General features: G+C 41.3%; 2 protein-coding genes across 4 annotated transcripts in view; one reads left to right on the top strand and one right to left on the bottom strand.

The window, feature by feature from the left end:
* The window catches only part of CLDN10 (claudin 10), a 60,499-nt gene extending 47,066 nt beyond the window's left edge, over window positions 1–13,433 (top strand). For both annotated transcript variants that reach the window (XM_074815443.1, XM_074815442.1), the window contains exons 2-5: window positions 5,738–5,899; window positions 6,061–6,142; window positions 12,231–12,338; window positions 13,068–13,433. In XM_074815443.1, coding sequence (XP_074671544.1) covers window positions 5,738–5,899; window positions 6,061–6,142; window positions 12,231–12,338; window positions 13,068–13,182 — 467 coding nt within the window. In that variant the 3' untranslated portion in view covers window positions 13,183–13,433. The remainder of the gene's footprint in view (window positions 1–5,737; window positions 5,900–6,060; window positions 6,143–12,230; window positions 12,339–13,067) is intronic.
* A 1,414-nt stretch (window positions 13,434–14,847) lies between these two features.
* DZIP1 (DAZ interacting zinc finger protein 1) overlaps window positions 14,848–18,052 on the bottom strand; it is a 42,264-nt gene continuing 39,059 nt past the window's right edge. For both annotated transcript variants that reach the window (XM_074815440.1, XM_074815441.1), the window contains 2 exons: window positions 16,207–16,378; window positions 14,848–15,423 (listed from right to left, as the gene is read on the bottom strand). In XM_074815440.1, the coding sequence (XP_074671541.1) occupies window positions 15,341–15,423; window positions 16,207–16,378 (255 nt within the window). In that variant the 3' untranslated portion in view covers window positions 14,848–15,340. The remainder of the gene's footprint in view (window positions 15,424–16,206; window positions 16,379–18,052) is intronic.

Below are 18,052 nucleotides of genomic sequence, written 5' to 3'. Positions count from 1 at the left end.
CCTTGGCGTCATTTTGTTTTAATTAATGTTCCTTTGCTTTTTTTTGCTAAGCAGTTATTAACTCGGGTGTAATTGCTTCATTGATAAATGACAGCGTAAAAGCTTGGGGCAGTAAGGGATGCAAAGGTATGCTAAAGCGATGCATAGCTCTGCTTAGATTTAGGGCAGTGTGAATTTGAAGCAAAGCTGGGAGTTTTGCTGTAGTGCCTGAAACCAAACACTGACTTGGTGCTGCATTTCTTCCCTGGTTAAGGGGAAACATTTTTGCCCTTTAAGGAAGCCCTACTGGGAAACAGGGTCACTGCAGGAAATCTTCACAACCTCAACTTTTAGTTGATTAATCCGCACTGATTGTGGCTGGCAGAAACAGTGGAAGTGCAGATGGCATCGGTTTTATAGCCTCAGGAATGACTGTAAAGAAAGGCATGAAAGGTTTTTAAAATTACGGCACCTTTTCCAAGTGTTTATAGTTGTAAATTAATAAAATATACAGTGTCCCAGTGGCTTTGATACAAAAATTCAGGTCTACTGTTCAACGGTCTGGCCAGACACTCCCTTTGCACTGGAGCCTGAGAGTGGATTTTGGTGTGAAAGGTTTGTTTAAAAGGAAAAGAAAGTCTGTTAAATCACTAACAGAGATTAATATTATCATAACAGGGATTAACATTATCACAAAGCTAATTCATACCAGTATCAGAAAACCTTTAATCTCTGTATGTACAAAGGGCTAAAAGAAGTCAAGATACTAAAAAGGCAACCCTTAAGCATCACTTTTGCAGGATGCTTCCCTTGGGTAGAGAAGTACTGTTCCCCAGACCTTTTTCTGACCCAGCCCCACAGTGATAGAGGGGTTTGCCATTCCTGCAAAAGGGTGAGAGGGCTGGCTGGCCTCTGCTGGCATCAGTCACCCTACAGCCGAGCGTGGCAGCTGAGAACGTGGTTTCCAGGCTTGGCCAAGGAGCTGTGGTCTGTGTGCAGGCGGGCATGGAGTGATCGCTGGTGCGTAACCTTTTGGATCCACCGAATCTATTGTTTAAGCTGTTCTTTTAGTTCTGGGTTAATCTATTTTCACAGTAAGAAAAGCGTAGCTGCAAAGTGTGCAGAATTTGGAACATTTAAAATTCCAAAAAGAAAAAGAAACTTGACAGCAAAGTCCTTGCCACCTCTTCCTCCAAACTCCTGTGCATTGAAACCTTGTGTGTTGGGTAACAGGTTCCACCTGCCCAAGGAATGAGTTTCTGAGGCACCTTCTGCACAGTGAAACAGCCACCCGAGCACTATCTCATTTTGGACAGAAGTGAGTCCAAAATGCACATCTGGAAGGGCCTTATCCCACCCTCCTGGCCAGACTGCTTATCATTAGTGGAAGGTTTTTGGCTTCAGTGTTTCTCAGTAACATCTCTAAACGCTGTGGGGCCAGACCTTGGTACCCAGGCACGATGCGAATGAAAGGCAGGCTGGAGAGGGAGTAACATAACCCTCACAGCAGAGGCCATGCGAGCTGGGGTGGGGCAGAGGGGCAGCCACCAGAGTCAGAGGTGCTTTCAGTAGCTAGCCTAGCCCAGAGTCCCCTCCTCGCCGTTACGGGCTCTGCTGGGAACCCATTAGCACCTGACAGTGGGTGTGTACGTCCCCTTTTTGCCCCAACCCTTGCACAGTGCAGGAGCGTACTTCAGGGTTAGAGTGTGTCACGCATACCTTAGAAGGATTTGTATGTCAGCATGAAGCCGAATTTGCCTCAGCCTTCAAGTAGCCTCTCCGTTCCCTCCTCTTCCTCTTTGCACAGACTACGTGGCTAAGCTGAATCCCCTTCCCTGTGATTGGGAACATGGACCTTCCTCACTCCATCCTCAGGTGGGGGACTCAGAAGGCACAAAAAAGGAGACATCGGTCTTCCCATTTTCGCTGAGGTGCTTGTGAGCAGAAACAGTTACTCTGTAGAGATGCACATAGTGATAATGTGTTGCTCTCCTTGAAATGGTAGGGCAGGACTGGGAAATTACTAGAAATATTTTTGTTGTCTCAGGGAAAGGTGGCTCTGCTCCACTCCTTCCTTATGTAGATGGAGAGGGTTTGCCTTGCAGAGCAGTTCCTCTTCTATGGCAATGGTTTTTTTGTCCAATCAGAAACCTCAGAGTTTTGCTGGACTTCTTGTCCAGAGAGACCGCTCAGGTCTGCCGGAGGATCAGAGGCAAAACGAGGGGGTAAGAAATCGGGCTATCACCATGCCAGTTGCTGGGGCTCTCTTGTGGGATGCAGAAGTCCTTCCTTCTTCAGAAACAGTGTCATAGTTTGAGTCAGGAGTGATCCGGAGATGGTTCCCCATTACCCTTGTTTTGGTTTGCATCACGGAGCGATCTTGGACTGTGCTCCCCAGATTGCTGTAGGGTGGCCTGGCAGCGGGGCTGCCCCAAAGGCTTTCAGGCCATCACTCCATCACATGAGCGGCCACCAGAGAAAATTGCACGTGGTGCCCTTCCACCTTTATGCATTCCTGTGCAAGAAATTGATTTGGCCAGTCCTTGTTAAGGGCTCAGCCCCACATTCTGTATGCAAGCAAAAATATTCTTGCTGTCTGTGGGACTTATGATCATTTTGGGTTTGCGTTTGTGCGCTACTGGTCATAGGTGGAAACTTAGTGATGAAACCACCTACCCAAAAGAGGGCCTATCAGTTCCCATGTTTCCAACAGTGGATCCGATGACCTTTTTCAAGAACTAAACAAAAATTACTTATGAGCTAAAAGAAGGTAATAGAGCTTAGAAAAACATACAAAAGCAATGGGTGTGTACTTTTAGAAGGAATCTGTGCTGTATCTGAAGGCAACCTCTTATACTTCACATGATGGAGACTGCAGGATGCCACCAGAGGCATTTATTGTGAAAGTGACAGTCTTCAGAACTGTATATATATTTTTTCTCTGACTGTCATATGATAGGAATATATGCATTCCTCCTAACTCTTTATGAGCATCAGGAGCAGTGAGGCAAGAAAGATGAAGATCTAACAAGATTAATTTGGATGCAAGACAAAACACATTTGTTTAAAAAAAAAACCACTTTGAAATAGGTTTCTCTTGGAATGCTGCTAAACATGACTTTATGAGTAATGCATGTTTGTCTGCTTGTCTGTTTAAAACATTGCTTTTTGTTGCTTGGGACCTTCATTTGGGTGGTTAATATGTACATGACAAGCTTTCTACAGGACTTGCTGTAAATATTGACAGTAATCTTTTGGAAAGGGGACATCTTTGGTCTTGAGTGGAGGAGTGTAAAGAAATAGGCAGCTCCTGCATTATAAGCCTTGGTAGGCAAGGTAATGTTCTTACTTTCTAGGAAGCAAAGCAAAAGTCACAGCCAAACGCTATACAGAGTTTTAACCTAGGGTCCAAGCAATAGGATGCTGGATTTGGAGAGAAGGTTGATTTCACCCTTTCATTCTTCCTAGTCAGCCTAGTGGGACTAACAGAGTCTTCTGCTCTTCCACATTACTGGTGTAGATTGTGATTTTTTTTTTTTTTTTCATACGTTTTGTTTCAAAACTGCGTGCCAGTTGGATGATTGCTGTGGTGAACTGAAACAAGTCCTGCTGTGGCTGGCCTGCGCAATTCGGTGAAATATTTAGTGAGGAAGGTTATTCATTCAGCAGAACCGAGCAGTCCTCCAGCTCATGCTGTTTATAATTGAAAATGATTTCTGGGTGAGTGAGTTAATTATTTCTTACTGTCTCACTACCCTCTACCTATATTAAAACTGTGCATTGACCTTCAGGAACAGCTGAATTTCAGCCCAGTGGTTCCTAGCATATTCTGGTTATTTTGGTTGGGGTGAATATTTACTGTTTCTCCTAGGAGATTCAGACATAACTAAAAGTTTAGAGGACCTCTGGGTAAATATGTTCATGGTTCAGCACTTTAATGTGTCAATTAGCTACTAACAGTGTCAATAAATTGGACCTGTCAAAAATAATAGCTTCCTTGCCAGTCTTCATCCCCTGCTTTACCTGTGTGCTACAAGAAATGCATTATACACCGCCAAAAGTAGTAAAAGCCAACTTTTCCATGCCTATAGCAAAAATTAACAAAGCAAGGCTGCTTTCTTCAGATTGGGTCTTGCACACATGACTCTCTCTCTTATATTCCAACATGTGAGTCGTTTGACAGTTATAGTTATTTCATTGCCTGTTGTATTTCTTTAGCAGACAGGCTACAGAAGCAGTTGCAAGTGAAAGAAGTCTGTGTGCTTGCCAACAGATGTAGATAAATGCCAGTAGGTTGCGTTCGCAGACGTGCAGCATGGCACCCAAGTTGGGTAGGACTGATAAAACGGGGTGCTACATGCTACAAATTGCTTCTTGTGTGCTGCTTGTTGCACAAAGCTATGAATCAATGGGGTTTTTTTATTGTTCACAGAGCAGTCATCCTGGAGCTGATACACCTCCAGCAGCAGCTAAACCGGGTGGCAGTAAGGAGAGCAGAAGGCAGCCAAGCATCAGTGGTAGCCATCTGCAGCTCAAGGACCTGTTAGCCAGTCACAGATTTCTCTTTTATGAATGTATCCAGTCTCTTTTTGAACCTCTGTAAACCTTTAGCATCCACAAATCCTGTGGAAAGGAGTTCCGCAACTTCATTATATGAATAAGCACACTTTTTTTTTTTAATCTGCTGCCTTCTGTTTTCATTAGATGTCCTCTAGTCCCTGTTTTAATGTATTAATTTCCTATATATTAAAGACTTTTATGTGGGGGTGGTGTTTATTTGTTATTACATAAAATTTGAGGTAATAGGCAATGAAAACATGGTTTAGCTCTCAATATTTCCACTCACTGGAGATCAAAGCAAAAAGAATGAATACCCTAATAGTGGAAGTACTTTTTCATTTTAAATGAGATGTAACAACAGGTTATGAAGAAAAACATCTTGTGATAGCTATTCAGCTGTGTAAGATTGCAGTGTTCCACCCTGTAAACAGTGATAGAAGATTATCACAGTCTTTCAATTACAAGATACTCTCAGAAGGAAGAAGAGGCCAAGCGACCCATTGTCCTGCTGAAGGGCCCTGTCCCTGGGAGGTGCAGCTCAGAGCAGCCTCAGCCAGCGTGGCAAAATTGTGCGCGGCTAAAGCCAGCCACAAGCCATTTCTCCAGGCTTAAGTATGGCAGTGATGTGTTTTATCTTGAAGGGCCGCTGCTGTCCATGAAGCTGAGCATGTGTTTGACTTCCTTGCAGAGTGAAGGCCTTCTTGGCAGATCCAAATCAAATCAGTGGCATGTCCAGGCAGGCCCAGGACCCCAGCCAGGGCCAGTGCTGCCGACCTGCTGCCAGTTGTATTGCATCTGCGACACACACACACACACAAGACTGACATGTAAGACTTGCTTTGTGTGCACAGAGTGGCTCTGCAACCTGTGACAGCCGCTGCGCAGACCATGTGGAGTTGCTCTTCAAAACCTCATGGGTACAATCTCTTGCAGATACTCTACCCAACGCCACAGGATTGTTTTTTGCAGCCCTGAATGCCATAGTATGTTTCTTATGAGCTGGGCTCAGGTGACGATGCCCTGTGAAGGGCAGACATCACCTAGAAGATGACAGTCTGGGGTAAGGTGACATCACTCCAGCCAAGGTCTGATGCAGTTTGCAATAGTGAATGCCTAACGCTGCGCAGGAGGAGAGGAACTACAGCAGAACCCATTGTGGTTCCAGTTCTCACGTTAGCCTTACTCTTTCTCACTGCAGGTTACATCCAAGCCTGCAGAGGACTGATGATCTCCGCTGTCTGCCTGGGCTTCTTCGGTGCCATTTTTGGACTGGTTGGGATGAAGTGTACAAAAGTTGGAGGTTCTGATCAGACTAAAGCAAAAATAGCTTGTTTAGCTGGACTGATTTTCATACTATCTGGTAAATATACCTTATTTCTCTAAGTTTGCATATTTGAAGTCATACCAGAGCTGCTTTTCTGCAGAAATCCACGCACAATACTCCATAACTTCATTGGCTTCAGGGTCAGGCCCAAAGCTCTTCTGCTGGCTCCACTGAATGGTTTGTCTTATGCTTTTCAGGGTTGTGCTCTATGACTAGTTGTTCCCTGTATGCAAACAGGATTACGTCTGAATTCTTTGATCCTTCTTTTGTTGCACAAAAGTAAGTACTTTCCTATACCCATAAATCTTTCAAAGTAGACCTTAAGTTTCGTATTGCGTACCAGAGCCCATTTAAACAGAGAGCATATGCTTCTCTTGTTGGGCAAAGAAGGAAAGTGGGCTGCAGTTTTATTTAATCGTATTTTCCAACTGGAGTAACCGTGTGCTGAAATTTAATGAGCGAACACCTTCCCGTACAGTGATTGCTCCGTAATCTTTGTGCCCAGGCTTATTGTGGCTCGGCAGGGTTCTGCCCCACTTGCCGCAGAGCAAATGGGGTTAATCAGGAGTGAAGCTTGCATTTATGTCAGAGATGCAGCAAAAGGATTGCACAAGACAGAGGCACTCATTAGGCGCATCATTCAATAGGCAAGGAAAAAAATTATTTCCTTAAGCTTTTGATAGAAGGTGGTTTCCATAAAGGTGTCGAGCAGTGTGCAATCTTGACTGCTCTTGAAGAGAGGTTTTTGCAGGCTCTGTGGACTTTTTGCTTACAGATTTTCAAATCCAGATGACTGAAATGTGAATCATAGACCTTATTGTAACCCACGATCTTACAAGTACTGACATAAATGCTTTAACTATACTTGTAATATAATTTAAGGAAGTGAGTGTTTATAGAATTGCAGGATCCATAGCAGAAATAATGAGCATCCCTAAAGACACCCTTTAAAGCTGTGCAAGTTCTCAGCCCTACAAAACCAGCAGTTCACTAAACAGTACTTGGATTTTGGATTCATATTTTAACTACCAAGTCTGCAAACGCTGGCTATAAATTATAGCATCATAGATTTTCCTGTTTTGACTTCTCACATAATGTAAAGTTGTCTTTAAAGGCAAGGATCTCAAAAGTTTTCTTGGTGATTCCAGGATATGTCAAATATTGAGTATACATTTTCCTGACACCAAAGTAAGGGCTCAGTAAGGAATGCTGAGCTTTTTTGTCTTTTCTTGATAGAAAGAAAATAGTCTGAATAAATGGCATTAACTGGATCCACATTTGTGGTAGGACTGACACTGCTTGTCCTGTCTTGAAAACAAGTTGATATTAGTTTCCTCTGTAATTCTTCTATAGTTTCTGCTTGTTTGATACGGTGAGGCCAGGATTGAAAGGACTCTGAAAGAAACAAGGGTGTGAGGCACTGTGAAGAAAATGGAGCCTGGCTATATAGCCAGAAGTTACTTATTCATCAGGCTTACTGTCCCTAGTGAAAAATACCATGACTGTTGCCAGAAGTCCCTTTCCTACACTGTATTCCCCCGCTCTTCTGCTGCAAAAGAGCAGGCAGACCTCACAGCGGAGTTTTACTGCAAGGGAATGAGAAATCCAGTTTAAATATCAGAATAAAGGTAGTAAAACATCCTCTGAAGAAATTACCTTTTTCCTGAACAACCAGCATGGCTCAGCTGTGGGCACACATAATCACATCCCCAAAGATAAAGGCAGAGAGGAAAGCCAGGAGTTGTGATTTGAGCTATGCACAGTAGATGTATCTCATGCAATGACCTTGTGTCAGATTAAGCTAATGGTGGCATTCGACTCTCTCAACCAATGTTAAACATGTTGGAATAATGTATTTCGTTGCTATCTCTGAGCCCTTACTTTGATACACATTGCAGAAGAATTTAATATGCTTTTTTGGTATATTGTGGAAATATGGCATTGGCTCTTCACTGAGAGAGGGTTTCAACCTTTCACCTTTTACTGCACATTTCTCTCCTGAAGTTATTCTGGCGGTGTCCAAGACAGCCTTGAGATACTGTTTGTGAAAAACAAATAACACAAGATGTTTGACATCATCTCAGCCATTAGAATTTCTCTCCAGCCTTCTGCATTTGGAATAGGCATCCTGACTAGGAATGACGGGCACAACAGGGACACCCTAAAACCCACCCTACTTAGAAAGAAATCTTAGGCTGGACTGTATGTTCCCAATGCAATAGTTTGCATTGCCAGTTTAAAACAGCTCCAAAGGAATTGCTTGACCCTACGTAATAACACTCGCAGAGTCTTAGGGACAGCACGGGACACTTTGGTTCTTGCAGCCAAGATGGATTTCCTTTTTCTTCAGACACCTCTAATAGGGGACAATCTGTGCTTCTGGTTTGCTGTCTTGCTATTGTTGCTCACACAGCTTCTCTTAGGGAACTATTTCGTCACTTTTAATTTAAAAAAAAAAAACCCTCGTAGAGTCTTTATCCTTTTTGTCCCTTGCCACAGTTTGAACTCTGTAATCATGATCATTCTTACTGTTAAATGGGGTTAGTTTATCCAAATTATCTGACTAACTTCTCGTTCTCTTTTATAGAGAATTGTTTCTCTTTAGCTTTCTTGTCTCTGAATGGATTCTGCATAGGCCCTCTTTCCACTGCCCTGCTGTTACATTTGAATCTATTTTTCATTTTCCAAGAATTGTAAGAATTAGACATTCAAAATGTGCATTTCCCTTGGGTAGTTGTGCTGATTCAGTAGGTAGGTAGGTATGTCCTTTACATATGCTGACATCCGGGTGGCTAATGAAGCCTCCACTGGTTTGCTTGGAATTTTGCTTCATGGTCCTAATGTAAGTAACAACTAGAATATTTTTCTTCTATATTGATATTGTACTTCTATACTGATACTGTACTTTCTTTCTTTCATTGAATTCTGCCTCCTTGGATTGCAGCAAAAACTCTGCTTTTAGCCTGCTTGGTCAGTGTAGTTGAAGGTGGCTTTCAGTTCTCTGCAGCTGAATTCTCATAGTCCTCAGTAGTTACCACCTCTGAGCCTCTTCATCCATGTCCTGCTCCCCCCTGAGCTGCCAGTGATCTCTAAGCGGTCTCTAATTTGATTTCGTTGATTAGAGACAGTGGATATGCAGCCACAGACTTTGGAGAGTGGCTGCTTTGGTTCTTGGAAACAAGAATTATAGGGACAGAAGAGTGTGGTTCCTGCAAAGATTTTAAAGATAAAACAGCAAGTGCATAAATTTCTTCTAAAAAAGCCTATCTGCTTTTTTTTTCTCTTTTTCTGGAGGTACCTATGTATGTAAGGTTTTTTTCATATGGTAAGATTTTTTTACATACTGGATTTTAATGGAAGGTTAGGGTTGGCTTCTTAAATGCTGAGAAGATGGATTGGATAAAATCCAGGGAACCATACACAGATAGAAATTCGAAGTTTTCCTCGTAAGCACCATGTAAATCAGAAAGGTTTTTTATTTGTATAAAGATGTGGAGGAAAGACCAATTGGGACAACTCTGCAACTTATTAACCTAGCAGCATGGCAGTCACCTGAGAAGGGTCCATATAATGCAATCTGTTTATACATGTTATAGTAACAAATGTTGCTTAAAAAGTGCAAACCATCCCAAGAACAAAGGCTGGACCCCATGTCTTCTTTCCCAACTAGTAGGCAACAGTCAGGTAACCCTTTTCTACCCAATTAAACCCAATGTAATCTTGATTTTTTTTTTTTTCTGTACAACTGAAGAGCTTCAGGAGGGGAGATGGCAACTGGCCTCCTTCTTTCTCTCCCATTAGCCTCTGGCCAAATGTTTAATGTTGTTAGATGGAAATGTGGAAACGAACTTGTGTTTCTCACTTTCTAGGCAAATGGTCTTGGCAAGTAAGTTGTTACAGCAACAGCCTTCCTGGATCTTGGCCCAGCTGTGTTCTTCAGCACTGCGCTGGTCTGTGCTGACTTTTGTGGGGAGCCTAACCCTGGTCCACGTACCTTAGGTGTGGTCTGGCAGTACCTGAGGGGATGGAGGGATCCCCAGGATGGGGCTTACCTCACATCAGAGTTAGTCACTTTGATCTGCCTTTACAGCTCCTTAAAAGAGGTGCCTCAAGGGTGTTTTAGAAGTGTATTTTGTGTGCATTTCTTGTCTGTTGACTGTAATGGGATCCTGGGTGACGAGCTCTGATGTAGATATCTGCTTCTAATCAGAGAACCCCCAATCCTTGAACAGGCAGAACTCTGCTCATCTTCTGAAAACTGTAGCACATGGTTGGAAATGTGAGCAGTTAGAATGAAAGCTTTACAGGTTTGGCAGATTTTGAAGTCAAATGGGGCTGGGTGCAGAGTTTTCCAGGGTGAAAGGCAGCTGAGTTATGGTTTCCAGCAGTTTAATTTGGGGTTTGGGTGCCTAAGTCCCACACTGGGTATGGAGAATGTTTGGGGGAATCTGATCCTTTTTTAGCAATGGGTCATATGTAAAAACTCTGCTTAGGTGATGTGATTGGCAAATGAAAAAAGAAGCCTAGAAGTTAGAGCACTAGCAGGGCCATGAAGAGTCAGGTGCAAGCCCTCACGAAGTGCCCTACCTCTGAGCTCCAATATCGCCTTCTTTTTTTGGCAGTAAGTCCCTGAGTCAGAAATTACTTGAACCTGGGCATCCATAGCATCTAGCACTGATATCCTAAGTGTGGCTTTTTCTCTATGTGACTTTTTTTTTTTTCCCCCAAAGTCTGTTCTTTACCTCTGGTTAGAATCTCAAGAAAACATGGAAAAGTGATTTTTTTTTTTTGTTCTCCAGCCAGTGTTCACCCTCTTGTGACCTATTATAGAAGTCACTATATCATTTTCTGGGGGTCTGGGCTCACAGGCAATTTTCGAGTGTTTCCACAGTGTCATCTTTGTAAAGATACAAGTTTTGTAGAACAGCTTACAGGTGTTTTCAGTCATATATTTCAGATAATATGAAATTAGGATCTGTTCACATGGAAATGTTCAGACTAGCATCTGCACAGTCTTTCAGTTGTACAGGCAGGCTGTCAAGCAGAGGCCTTCATTTGGCTGCCTCACCAGAGCTTACAGTAAATAAACAAACTTACTAACAAAGGCTTGAACAGCTCAGCCACCTGACCGGTAACTGCGGCTGGATGGGGAACAGGGGCCTCTGTTTTGACCGCAGGATCCTAGGAGCCAGGAGGAGATAAATGTTTCCTCAAGGAGGAACTGGAGCAGAGAAGAAGGAGAAAGAGACACACAGTCTGTCCTAATAGTGAGGGATATGAGACTTTGGAGACTGTTGGGCCTGCAGTCTAACACAGGTCATCCCGAAAGCGTTTTAAAGAGCAGTACCTCAGGCAAAAAGCTGGGGAATGGAGCAGACAAGTGGCAGCCATGGCTTGCTGCTCGTCTTGAAGCTCCAGAGAGCAGGTTATGGGCACTGAGCTTGAGCAGGGGGAGGAAAAGAATCGCTTCCCCATGCCCTTCCTTTCCTTCATTCGCTACTGTTGCTTTAGAAACTTTATCCTTGTGTGATAATGCTCCTAAAGCACCACCATCTCCTCTTGGAGTCAAACTGAGGAGTTTCTGACTGCAATTTGTGGCTGCCCCGGCCGGCGGAGAGGACCATTGCTGGTGACCTGGAGCTGTGCCCAAGGCCTTGGAGGGGAGTGGTGTCTTCCAGCCTGGATCCAGCCACAAGGACTAGAGGAGCAAAAAGTTGCTGGCACATGCACATGTGCCTGTGTACACATGTGTGCATCTGCACATGCATGCTCGTACATATCTGTATATGCATATATCAGATACATCTGTATATGCATATATTGCACGTGTGTGTGTGTATATATATTGCATACACATATGTATGTACAGAAACCTCATGTTTTAAGCAGGCTGGAGTGTGGATAGGGAGGGAGAGAGATCCTGAGCGCCAGAGGGGAGAGTTAAGCAGAGTTCTAGGCAGCAGCTCTAGTTGCCGGCTCAGCAAAAGCCCCAGTCCAGTTTGGGAGCCAACAGGAACAAACCTGCAATGGTCCAAGGGGACAGAAGCTGTGCACTGCGCTGTAAACAGGCCCCAGAATCACGTAAGCCCGCAGCCAAGCAATGCAGGAGGGGATGTGGCACCCCGCTGGCTGTGCAGGGAGGTAAGCATTGCCCCACTGTACTGCAGGGACAGAGTTTGCCTCCTGAGTAAGAGGGAAATAATGAAAAGAACAAGGGTGAATGGCAGAGCTGCTGACTTTGCGATGAATGATGTGTATGTCAATGGAAAGTTATTCAGGAAAAAAGTAAAATTTAGTTCTTTTATTCTGAAAAAAATTGTTAAATCCATGCTCTCTTTTACTAAACCCATTTATTAACTTCCTGTAGGTATGAATTAGGAGCAGCTTTGTTCATTGGATGGGCTGGAGCTTCACTCTGCATAATTGGTGGCAGTATATTCTGCTTCTCAATAGCTGAAAACAGTAATTCTCCAAGGTAAAACACAAATTGTACTTATTGAAAGAAATCAATACTAGCACATTTGTATCCACTATACGTATGCGGTTTGATTACTTGTCCAAAACACTTTGTAGTGAGGTTCAGACAAAGATTCTGTGGATGAAAGAAAGTAATGGGGTTTAAGGATAATGCTTTGTCCATCATTAATGTAATTAAGAAAAGCTATTGCCTCAGAGAAAATACTTGTGTTATATATACTTCGTAAGTTTACTACAGCTGGAAAAAAATGCATTCACTGATGTAGGAAAAGCGGTCAGGTTATTTTACAGTGTGAATAGACAAGTTTATTTAATCCCAAATCATCAGATCAAAAGTGAGAGCAACGAAGGACAGCGGTGGTGGCAGCAGGACCTCCAGCAGCAGAGGAGGGGTGATAACAAAGAAGCACAGCTGGAGGGAGTAACTGTTCACCTAGGATCTGTCACAACCTATTTCATGAGTGGGCCCTAATTTAGCTTAGCTGTGAATGAGGGATATGCTTTTATAGAAAAGCGAATTGCAAAGAAGAGAGATGCTGGAGGGGGAATGTCAAACCAGAATGAGACCACACAGGGAGGGGAGGCATCCCCCCTACCCCCTCCCCTGAAATTTATAGGTACATTCCTATACATTTCTTCTAGTCTTATATGAGTAAAATGCTTGGATGCAGAGATGTTACCTGTCTGTGGGATGAGCTGTAGATGGTTGATTCTCTTTTCTTTTCAGGAGGGGGTATGCATATAATGGAGCCACATCTGTGATGTCTTCTCGTACAAAGGTCCACAACAGTGTCCCAGACAAAACCCCACCAAAGCACTTTGACAAGAATGCTTATGTTTAATTGTACTGTTGGAGGATTTAAAGCATTTTAAAAATGAGTTTGTATGTTTCATTCAGAGTGATTCCCCCCACCCCCAATGTACTTACCACTACGACAATGACTTTTTAAAACACTAACTTGCAGCTTTTTACATACCGCTGTAAATTTTATTATATAATATTTTAAGTTTGATGTTGCTATTGTAAAGTTTATACCTGAAAATCATGAGCTGATGTTGCTTTCTTGAAAAAAATAAATGAGGTATTTACCAATTTGGTATTTTAGTTGCTTATGGGAATGGCTTCGCACACATCATATGGCCTGCAGTGCATCATTGCAACCGTGTCTGAAATGGGCTCAGTGCTGGACAAAACAGCCATACTCTGGGCAGGTTAGTATGTAAAATAGCTCACCACTGATTAGCAGTGACGTTGGAATTGCAGAGCACGTGGCAACTGCAGCACCGGATGACAGTCAGTGGGAAGTGGCGGGCTCTTATCTCCTTATCACATTGCCAGGGTGGAAGAGTGTGCAACTTGGCTGGTTTGGTGCCATAGGAATAAGAAGAGACTGGGTGAAGTGAAAAGAAGTATGGGACAGGGGGAGGCAGGAGCAGCTACTAAGAAGAATCAGGGCCAGTTGTTACAAAAACAAGTCACCAGAGAGGGTCTTGCATGGTCTAAGAAGGATGCACACACGAGAAGAACGCATGCGTGACTCAGATTTCATGTGTGTGGCAGGGAGAGCAAAGGTTGAGCGAGGCTGCAGGCCCTGGGGAGTTTTGTGGTGGGCAAGACAAGACTCGGAGACAGTTCCTGCATTCTGCGTTTGCTTTGTGCCACTGGGCTCCCACCCTGCCTCAGCACTCACCCCTGCTCCTCACAAGACCCTTCCAGGGCCTTGGTTTCACTCCCTCCCGCTGGGCAGGGCGCTGGGGCACCTTCGGCTCCGAGCCACGGGTTTACGAAAGGGAAGGAAAAACACCAGGCAATGCCAGCCGGCCTGCTCTGCCAGTGACGTTCCTAAGGGCTGAGCAAATAAAAGCAGGCAATATTTAACAGCACTATTTTAGATAATCCTGAATTAGTTACAACACTTCCAAAATTCAGCTAGTACTTTTTTTTAACCTGTTCATAGAAATGTGATGGCTTTTGAGGGAATATTTGTATGACAAGTCAGTAAATGAGATCAGAGCTTATAAATAACCACAAAATGCCTTCTAGACTGAGACCCTAAAATAAGACGCAAACTGAGGTCTGTCTTGAGGCTTGAACTGATGAACCCTTGGAGTTTCAATACATTAGTTATTTTGGGACAAAGGTGTAAATATAAAAAATGAATAGTTCTATTTAATACTGTACAGTATGATAGGAAAGGTTTTATAACTGATACCTTCTAAAATACATCAGAAGCCATTCAAAGTTCTTTTTATTTTATTTTTATTTCATTTAAGTCAAAACACTATTGTGTTTTTTTAAGAAGGCAGCCAATATGGACAAAAACATTATCAAAGTATTTCTGCAATAGCAGGTAAGTACTTTGCTCACTTTAGCTTGATGTTTTAGTTTTTTTTCCAGTTTTTATGCTTTTATGTTAACTAAGACTCAACTCTAATACAAAACAAAAAAAAGAATAGCTTCACAAAATAAGAGGCATTTAATAATAACTAGTTTTATAGTTGAGGCCTTTTTTCTTTTCATTTGGTGTTTATTGTAAACCATGGTAGAAACGTAACATTTTAATACATGGAAATATTTTCTTTAAAATGTTCACAATTTTATATAAAGTTTATGATAAAATACAAGAAAATGTGCAGTTAAAAATTTCATAAATTAATACTCTGCCACAAATTCTGTTCTTTCTTGCAAGACCAGTTTCAATCTTTAATGTAAACATTAGAGGCAAAATCTTCACCTCAGTGAAATCGAAGAGACTTTCACCATTGAATTCATGAGAAAGAAGAATTAACCCTCAGTTTCCAAATAGACATGGCCAGTAATGCGTATATGAATATTCTTGTTTCAAATTCAGGACTGAAAGACACAAGAGCTCTGTAAACAGTATTCCTTGTTATTACATGACCAATATGAGGAATGAATAGGAAACACCTGATGTTTTCGACTACATTTTCAACCCCAACAGAACCCAAAAGCAGTGCCTCCTGTCAGGAACACAACAATTATATGTCTGAAGAATCACTCCAATCTGTTACAGTGACTAAGCTGCTTTTTAACGTGCTTGTGTTATCAGCTTCATGAAGGCCTGTTAAAATAACAAAAAAATATTAACAATTATTAGTAATATTTTGGGGGTATTTTTACTTTGTATATATCTATGAGATAAAATCACATGCTATGTAAGCAAACACCTGTGGACTTCAGAAAGTCCAGAATTTCAACTGCTGAGGAAATGACAAGTGTTGATAATATGAAGGCTGTTTCTGCACAGAACACAATGCATAGTACAAGCAGTCAGTGTCTACATTACTTTCTCTTTAAAAACAACCCCAAGTATCTTTATATAACTGACATAGCTTTAACCTTTAAGTATATTGAAATGTTAAGGCTAGAAACTACTACGTAAGTTCTATGTAAGATTGGGGCTATTACTTTACCAGTAGTTCAAACACTTACCTCAGCCTGGTAAGTCACTTAGAAATCTTGAACAAAATTGAAATATTATTCTCAAGAAAAAGTAAGAAAGTTCCCCTCCTCCCTTAAATTTGGGAAGGGATTAAAAAGAAAAATCCTGGATGATTAATTTTTAAGATGAGGTTGAAGGCTGATTGTACTATATGTTTTAAAATCTCCAATTTAAGTTTCTTGGCATCTCTGTATATTTATGTGTGTGTGTTGTTTATGTGTAAGTATGTATCAAATATCATATATGATATTTATATGACCTAAAACCAAGCACTTTGTTTTTCTTACTTGTTGTTTTCTTACAAAATACCATATATTGAATTACAATGTGTAATATACTTAAATTCTCCTCTAGGTGTGTCAGTTGCCTAGGGCTTATAATGTATAAGAATGAATACGTTACCTTCCTCCTTTGGTACACTTGTCTTTGGAAGACCCCATGCATGGACCACAGATGCAGCATTTGTCTCATTTTTCTGAACTGTCAGTGCCTTCTGACCTCTATCATCTTTCATCAATAAAAAGTCTTCTTCTACTGATGATATATCCCAATCATCTTCATCAACTTCTGTGAACTAATAAGGAGAAGAAAAACCATGCATTTTCTCTCTGTCCATTCAAGTTGTGCTGAGATCTTCCATAAACTCAACAATGTGAAACCGCTAAAGAAAAATGCACTGGCACAAGGCCTTTATGACATCTATCACCACAGTTTTAAAATCCACATAATTCAATTACCTAAATGATATTAATTCACTATTATAATTCCAAAGCTAAAAGTGGGTGTTTTTTAAGCAAGTCAGGAACTGCAACAGTTTAAAGTTCTGTCAGTTCTATAACTGACAGAAACCTATCTTTTCAGGTATTACATGTCTAACTTAAATAAGGATCATCTTTTCTGGGATAGTAGCTATTCCAATGAGATGGAAAGTCCTTTAAGACTATAAAGACATGATGTGTTACCATGCAAATTGGCAGTTTAGTTTGTCATATAAGCATTCTGTATTCAGAAAAATTTAATATTGCAATAAAGGCCTTTTCAACTTAAAACTAATTTATTTGAAGAGAAAATTAAATAATGAAAGTTAAAAAAACACATGGTGTTCAATGTTAAAATATGTATTCCTCTTAAGAATCACTGTCAGCATGTACAAGCATATTTTTAATTAAGTGGTGGATTTGCATAATAAGTTCACAAAGTGAGAGTCAGGTCAAACAAATGGAACTTGAAGGCAGTGAGTTCATGTTCTTTCTTACCTCATCTGCCTGAGAACTAAATATCTTCATTCAGCTTTGGAAAGGAGAGCTACAGCATCTCCCTATTTGTCAATCGGATGCAGTTCAATGGAATCAAGCCATTATTAAAACAGCTTAACTGTGGAAAGTGAAAGATGGTTTCTCACAAAGCTAAAACCTTCTTTCACTGGAGTCTCTCAATATTACAGTAAGATATAGAAGGTGCTTCTATTGCACAGAAGAAAGACTCATGCTATTAGAGAACAATGTAAGGTATGTACATACTAGAGAAAAATCAACAAATATGAACGTGTCGTGTGTCTTGAAAGAAGGGAAGAGACTGCAGTAATGCTCTATCTTGCAACATAATTCAGTTTTAACATTGCAAACTGTTTTTCAGAAACTGACAGATCTGCTCAGTGTGCTGTATTATTAACATACCAGGATTCAACATTTTGCTGTTTTAAATTATCTGCATTTGGAGGGCGTGGTAATGGGAAAGTCAGAGTCACATATATTGAGAATGCTGGGGGAAGAGCTTCCTCAAACATCCACTAAGTCCCAACGGATTTTTAAAATACAAAATACAGAGAAAAATGCCAACTGCAAACTGAATTCAGTTCTGATCAAGTGTAAATACACAGCACCAATCAAAACTGCTAAGCAGTTTTATTAACTCAAAGACTGACTCCAAAGAAATACCATAATCCATATCTGATACAGGTGAACTCAGGTAATACAGCTTCAGGTAAGCACAAAATTAGTTTTCTCTAAAATGTTTCTGAAGTAACATCTGTGAAACATAACCTTTATAAAACATACGACAATGGGATGCCTTATAAAGGTTTTATGGTGTTGTGGGTTTTGAGAATGACCATTAACAGCTATAAATATTTACGCTATTAGTATTTAAGCTAATAAAAAATTATGTCTTTGGGGACCTTTGAAAATCCCACCTAAAATTTAAAGAACTTGCACTATACGTCTACATTTAAACATACAAATATGGACAT

The sequence above is a fragment of the Strix aluco genome, chromosome 2 (assembly GCF_031877795.1).
Source record: "Strix aluco isolate bStrAlu1 chromosome 2, bStrAlu1.hap1, whole genome shotgun sequence".
Lineage (NCBI taxonomy): Eukaryota > Metazoa > Chordata > Aves > Strigiformes > Strigidae > Strix > Strix aluco.
The sequence above is the reverse complement of the archived record's forward strand: the minus strand, read 5'-3'. Positions and strand labels throughout refer to the sequence as shown.